Source organism: Cibotium barometz, chromosome 8 (assembly GCF_041138505.1).
Source record: "Cibotium barometz isolate CiBa-2024 chromosome 8, ASM4113850v1, whole genome shotgun sequence".
NCBI classification, from domain to species: domain Eukaryota; kingdom Viridiplantae; phylum Streptophyta; class Polypodiopsida; order Cyatheales; family Cibotiaceae; genus Cibotium; species Cibotium barometz.
This window is the reverse complement of record NC_141053.1, coordinates 12,359,614-12,367,058: the sequence shown is the minus strand read 5'-3', so window position 1 is coordinate 12,367,058 and position 7,445 is coordinate 12,359,614. Positions and strand designations below refer to the sequence as shown.

Sequence of the window (7,445 nt, the reverse complement as noted above, 5' to 3'; positions counted from 1 at the left end):
TATTTGTGATGTTGTATTGTTATTGGATGGCCATGTATGACACATGGTGGGAATGTAGTAGCTCATTGAGTAGGTACTACCCTATTTGGGTACACTATACCTTGCACAAGTTCCAAGGGTGTCACATTAGCATTTGGAGTTTTCATGATTACTAGCTTTTCTACCTTAAGATTGATTATAGGGTCCATGATTATGATCTTGCACTGATGATGACTGGAGTGGGCCTACATCACTTCTACCTACACAAAACATGTTTTACAAATACACTTGTATGGTTATTTGTTAGAGAGTCAAGAGTCAAAGCACTTGCCTCACAAGGACTCTTAGGGTGGTGGTTTAAGTGGTGATAGGGTGACCACTAGTCAAGTACCTAAGTTTGAGGTTACATATGTATAACCTCAAGATAAGGATATAGATATGTTTTCAACTCCTATTGCTTCTCCTTAACTCTCTCCCCAAAAATACCAAAAATATATCAACATGACTTTATCACACCTCCAAACATGTGATTTTATTTACTTGGCTATGTTTAATTTAACCATTCAACTTTTAGCTCTACTAGATTCCCTAAGAGTTAGAGAGATTAATCAAATTTTATAATGATCTTTTGTTTTCTTATTCCTCTTTTGGATATTCTTTGAGGCTTGAAACCTTCTAGTGTATAAATTCTCTAATCCTCAATATAATTTTATGTAAACAAAGCCACATGTTGTATGTGTAACTTGTCTAGATTGCAACGGCAATAATGTTGCACCTCGAGGAACATCATTACACTTTATTTATGATTAAAACGTGTACTTTTTTAGTTTCCCTAAAATTGAGCATACAAAAAGCAAATACGTGTTTGTTTAATTGGACAACAGCTTGATGAAAACTGGATCTAGATTTTTCTTTGGATAGGACAATACATGCAATTGGTATGGCCTAACTTCTTTATTTAAATGGAACTAAAGTTTGGCCAATCTCTTGTAATATCAAACATGGGTTTAGGTTTAAAAAGCATTCAATTTTGCAGTCACATGAATGATTTTTTTAAATAAAGGGTAGGGTAGATAAGTTAAAAATAATTATCCCCCTTCACTCCTCAAATTGGAGTGTTACTCTTGAACCACTCCAATTAAAAGTTGAAGTACATGTGCTAGAGGTGTTGCTTTTAGCTTGAGTTGGTAGGGCAAGCTAGGAGGTTGTGAGAATGAAGAAATGGTTTGTGTGTGTGTGTGTGTGTGTGTGTGTGTGTGTGTGTGCGTGCACGCGTGCATGCGCATGCATGTGTGTATGTGCATGTGTGTGTGCGTGTACATTTACATGTGCATGTATGCATCTACATGTGTGTTTATGCGTGTACATTTACATGTGCATGTATGCATCTACATGTGTGTTTATGCGTGTGTATATACATACGTATGCACATATGTATGAACATACGTATGTACATATGTATGCACATATGTATGAACACACATATATATGTGTGTATGTACATACGTATGCACATATGTATGAACACACATATATATGCATGTGCACATGTGTGTGTAGCCATATATGTATGTATGGCACACACATGTATATGCATGTATACATGTGTGTGCATGCATATATGTATGCATGCACACATATAAAGGTACATGCCAATGGACTAAATTCATATATAAGAATTTTTTTATTGCAACTTACAAATTTATTTAAGATATTTTAAAGTAAAATTAAATATTTTAATATTTTTTGCAAAAAGTTTCTTAAATGACCAAACCCACAAAAAGTGGCTTTTTCTTTATTGGACTAAATTTTAAAAAAAAACATTAGAGTGTATGCATGTATTAAACAACACCATGCTTTTAAATCTTTTGTGCATGGAGGTGCTAACATATTACATGTGTGTGTGACATATTGTGTGTGTGTGTGTGTGTGTGTGTGTGTGTGTGTGTGTGTGAAGTTTTTAAGTGGATATAATCAAAATATTCTCTCTCTAAAAGCATCGCAGCACTTCTGATCCCAATCTCTACACTTGTCATCATAATGGGATGGGTACATGAACACATTTATATGATCCTCTCTCTCCTTTACATTGTTTGGAATCAAAATGAGAACTCTAGGAATTTATCATGACAAGAGGCAAAACATTACAGTTTGATGACTAGACTCCACCTAAATGTACTAGTAAATTATTGTTCCATACTACTCATCCAGTTATATTGATAGAGAATCAATATTGCTTTTTAATATATCATAATGCCTCATAAATGCATCAACCGTTGTCCAGGCACTCTTGACACTCATGTAAGGACAAACAAGAACTAGAAGGAGGACATAGTTTTTCCCTACTTCTCAAACTTAAATAAAGTATTTTGTGTGTAAGGAGGGTGCATTGAATTTGAGTATACAGAGATGCATCCTATGTAAAGAGATAACGACTATTCATTTTTTATAATATTATCAAAAAATTTACAACATGAGTGTAAATATGTGATGCAATTATTTCTCCTTCTATACCAAAACAAAAACCAAGAAAAATTTTCTTCTTCTTTGGGTTTGATAGGCATATGCAAACATGACTCACTTACAATAAATGCAATTATGTATTGATTCTATTACTCATAAATCGTGCTTGGTTTGATGTAGTTGCTTAGATTCGGTATGTACTAAAAGGAAAGCTAGTTATTGTTGCCTCCAAAGAGTAAAAAAAAGTGCTTTTATGAAAATAAATCATACTAAAGTGATTTGTTGCCTCAAGGACTATAGAACATATAGTGAAGTGATTCCCTTAAGGAGAATAGAACATTGCCTTAAGGACTATGAATTTCATAATTTTAGTCAATTAAATAATTGGCTAAAAATTCTTCTTTGCAAATGAAAGGTCACATTGCGAGTAAGCCAGTTAGATGGCCGATCTAGCTTGATGAAACCAGTGGGGGTTTGGTTGCAAAGTTGTGATTATATACATGGATAGTTATAAAAAGATCAAGTGAGTTGGAGCTCTAGTTCAAAACAATAGGATACTTTGATGTTTCTCTTGATGAGTCCTACATTTTTGTAAACACTTGATTTGCCAAAAACCCTAGAATGACGTGATGGTTCTTGACTGAACCGCGCGTATGTCATGCATACATGGTAACATAAGATTTCCCTTGAGTTTCTTTTAGCAAACCATACAAGAACCCTATTGTGCATTGATTAGCATTAGAGATTAGAAAACCAAAGGGTTGGAAGTTTCATGCAAAACGAAATATCATCTAGGGTATAAATGCTCATATAATTTACTCAACATGCATACCCCAGATATTAATACATGAGCATGTATGTGGTCATTCTTCTCACCTAGAGAGCTATTATGGTTGGTGGACGAAAGGACGAGATAAAGTGATTCACATATGGCAAAATGTAAGGAGAGCACACGGTTTTTTCACTTCAATACAACCAGCCAACTCACCCTTGTGTAAAAATAGGGAACTCCATTGCTAAGAAACTTAGGCATTCTTACACACACACACACTTCTTAATCAGCTTGTTGCTGAGAATTCATGGGGTGCAAGGCCTAGATGAATCGAAGCCTCTGGGTGTTTTGCAAAGGAGCATGAAGACGATGATCCCTCTGTTGGTGCCAAATTGTAAGTAACATATGTGTGCTAGATTTGGATCTTCTTTTGGGTTGGATCTTGTGATCTACAATTGTGTGTGTGTGTGTGTGTGTGTTGGGGGGAGGGGGCAAACAGGAGAGCAGGTGAAGGTTGGATCTGATGGCACCTCGCAGAGTGAAGGACAAGAGAGCTCCAATGGCATATGAGGCGAAAGAAGAGGCAGGAAGTGAAGCGGAGCTGGAGTCTGCTATTGTTGCAGGGGAAGGGGAGGGCAAGAAGAAGAAGAGAGGGCGACCTCGTAAGGCAGGCGCTTCTGCAGCAGCAAAAGATGAAGAAGAAGCAGAAGCAGAGGCAGAAGGAGAAGGAGAGGAGGAGGAGGAAGCTAGCAATATAGAGGAGGAAGAACAGCAAGACCAAGAGGAAGCGGAGGAGAAAGACCCCATAATCACTACGTTGAAGAAGAAAACAAGGAAATCAATGGTGAGCCAGACAGCCCAGCATCGCAGAGGAGACATCATTGTAGCAAGCAAAGCCCTTGCTTTCTCAGCTCTAAAGACCTCCAAAGGGAACAGCAGCAGCAGCAGCAGGAGGAGGAGGAGGAGGAAGGGGAAGCCCAGGCGAGCTGCTCAAGCTTCATCATAGCGTGTGTGTGCCATCCATTTTTATACATCTTTGTTGCCCACCCTTTCATCAACACACTATTTCTTCATTTCCGTTTTACCAAAGATGTAGCATCACGGCTCTAAATGTCTTAGTTTTTGAGTGAACTCTCCTTCTTACCAAAATTACTTTACAAATGGCCACATGGTCGTCATGTAGTGTACTAGTTTTCTCTCACTAATTACTCCGAACCACAGATGTAGCTCGAAGTACCCTCATTCAACACACACATTCCACAAGTGATGTGTGTATGTGTATATGTGTGTGTGTGTGAAAGAGAGAGAGAGAGAGAGAGACAGAGTACATCTGTACATGTACGTATATATGTGTGTGTGTGTGTGTATGAGAGAGAGAGAGAACGAGAGTGGGAGAGTACAAAGTGTGTGTACGCACGTGCATGTGAGTGTGTGTGTGTGTGTGTGTGTGTGTGTGTGAGAGAGAGAGAGAGAGTGTGTGTGTGTAATGGTGATAGGTTATATGAAGGGGAGTGTGTGTGTGTGTGTGTGAGAGAGAGAGAGAGAGAACGAGAGTGGGAGAGTGCAAAGTGTATGTGTGCGAATGCATACATGTGTGTGTTGTGTGTGTGTGTGTGTGTGTGTGTGTGTGAGAGAGAGAGAGAGAGAGAGAGAGTGTAATGGTGATAGGTTATATAGATGAACATCACATATCATTCAAAATTATCATCCAAAAACACTAGGTCTTACCTCTATAGTGGTGAAAGGTTGCCCTTGATTAAGGCCTTAGCCTTGCCATGCAGACAACATCACAATGTCAATCTAGTTTGTGTGCCATAATCTAGCATGGTGTGCTTATGCACATCATTATACAATAGCAAGCTCTTTCATGTCGCTATAGTAATGTCTTTTTAACTACCTATACCTATACTGTGATTACTAAGTGTGACTAACATCTTTGCATGATATAACATGGAACAAACACTTTCACGTGCTACCAAGCATTCTTGCACCATTTGAGAAGCCTCGATCAAATTTGCAACTAGATATTTACTCACACATCTTATATGATACTTGAACAAATACATTTAAATGTATTATTTGTAAATATAGCTTGAGTCCTTTACATTACTTTTTACTCTTCAACCATGTCTTCCCTCCTACTAGCACAAGACTTGCGAATGTTAATCTCATCGTTGACGATGCATGGAACACCATTGTTCTCCTTCTTAGCATATACACTTATGCCATCTAGCCAAAAGTCAGGATGTCATGTTGTGTTTTTGTTCTCTGAGTAAAGAAGTCTCTACATCATGAAGACTTCTCACAAGACAGAATGAAGAACACCTAAGAAGCAACTAGCTTCAATTATTCAAAAAGGCCTCAATGAAATTCCATCATTAAGACTTCTCACAAGACTAAGAATGAAGAACACCTAAGAAGCAACTAGCTTCAATTATTTAAAAAGGCCTCAATGAAATTCCATCATGCACTTAAATCATGGGATCCACCTAAGGATGTCAATAAGGTAATGAATCTCTGAAATTATTTTATCCTTCCTTGAAGCTATAAATTGACATAAGGTTTAGTTTATTACTTGAGATTGTGTTTTGGTGCATGCCAATTCAAAGCCATGGGAGAAAGGAGTGGAGGATGCATCTCCCGCCTACAAAACCCATGCTCATCAACAACACTTCTAAATATCCTTAAAGATACATAAAGATACTTATGTATAGTATATGACACTTCTATATAGTATATTTAACTATTAGAATTATATATACTCTTATTAGAGTATATTTGACTATTGGATTTATGTATACTTTTATTATAAGTATATATCTATTTATCTATAAACTAAAGGTAGATATATAATAAATATAATGTAGATATTATAACGTATAGAAGTATTATGAGCTATATTTAGTAGAGCAAATGATGGTAGTTTATAGTAGATACTTATATATATTGTAGTGTGTATTAGTAGTTTGTAGTTTATAATAGATACTTATAATACTTACATATGTTGTAGTGTGTAATAGTAGTTTGTACATCTACTAATGTAGTATATAAAAATGCATATATATTGTATTGTACTTATATATTATTTAGTGTCCATCCTCAATACCCAATAGGATATATATTATAACATATTGATGTATTATGTGCTATAATACTTATATATATCATCATAGTGTGATAATAGTTATACATTTATTGTGTACTTTACATAGTGTCCAACCTCAATACCAAGTAGGATATGAATTGTAGAATCATTAGAAGTATTATATGCTATAATACTTAAGTATATTATAGTGTGTAATAGTAGTTATACATCTACTAATATCGTAAAATGCATAATATTATATAGTGTCCAACCTTAATACCAAGTAAGCTGTAGATGTAAGTGTGGGTTGATAGACTGCACCCTAAGGTAGAAGGAGATCTTCTCGGAACACATTATTCTTAGCTTATTGGGCCCAAATAAATGCGAGATAACCTCAAATGAGCCTAAAAGTTGTACCTAGACTTATGGTCTAATGTTTAGTCTATTATTATCCCAGTTAGGTGGCATGGTAGGTTTGGTCCATCTAGACTAGTCATAGGGCCCAACCAACCCTAGGCATTATATATAAACACATTTGGTCGCCTCAATATTTTATATCTATTATCTTCACTATGTTGTGCACCCTTGCCAGTGTATGGCATTCTCAATCTCATAGTCTACCTTGAACATCATCAAATCTCCTTGTTGGAGTGTATGGGTGGGCAAACACCATCATTATTATCTATATGACATCCTCAATCTTGGAGTCTACCTAGATCACCATCAAAGCTCCTTGTCGGAGGGCATAGGTGGGCAAACACCATCAGTTTATCATCTAGTTTGTAAATAGTAATTCATTATTATTCTCTATATCTCTTGCATTAAGTGTTTTATCTTATGGAAGACTTTATTTATTTATTTGAAAGCATAAGCCCTGTTTTCTTAAATGGTTTTAGAGAACATCAAAGCTTTTTGTTAGAAAATCGATCCTTTCTTATGTAGTATTAGAGCACATGCTCTAGACAAGCTTTTTAGCAAGCGGATCTTTGGTAGCAAATTTTGAGAAATGGCTTGAGGTCCATTTTGGACTCTTATGAGTTACGGGAGATGGCCATTGAGGTTGGTGTGAGGCCAAAACCAACTCCAAATCCAATAGATCTAGCTCAAATGATTTTGCTAGATCTAGCTCTTGCATTTGCATGGAGG

At 36.4% G+C, this 7,445-nt stretch overlaps 1 protein-coding gene across 1 annotated transcript; it reads left to right on the top strand.

The window, feature by feature from the left end:
- Window positions 1–3,353: 3,353 nt before the first annotated feature.
- LOC147635914 (uncharacterized) lies at window positions 3,354–4,436 on the top strand. The gene is made up of 2 exons (XM_086801048.1): window positions 3,354–3,608; window positions 3,714–4,436. The coding sequence occupies exon 2, from the start codon at window positions 3,738–3,740 to the stop codon at window positions 4,218–4,220; it is 483 nt and encodes a 160-aa protein (XP_086657174.1). The 5' UTR covers window positions 3,354–3,608; window positions 3,714–3,737; the 3' UTR covers window positions 4,221–4,436.
- The last annotated feature ends 3,009 nt before the right edge of the window (window positions 4,437–7,445 follow it).

What these genes read in the sequence shown, in the direction of transcription:
- LOC147635914 (XM_086801048.1), top strand. Translation starts at nt 3,738, where the DNA reads ATGGCACCTCGCAGAGTGAAGGACAAGAGAGCTCCAATGGCATATGAG.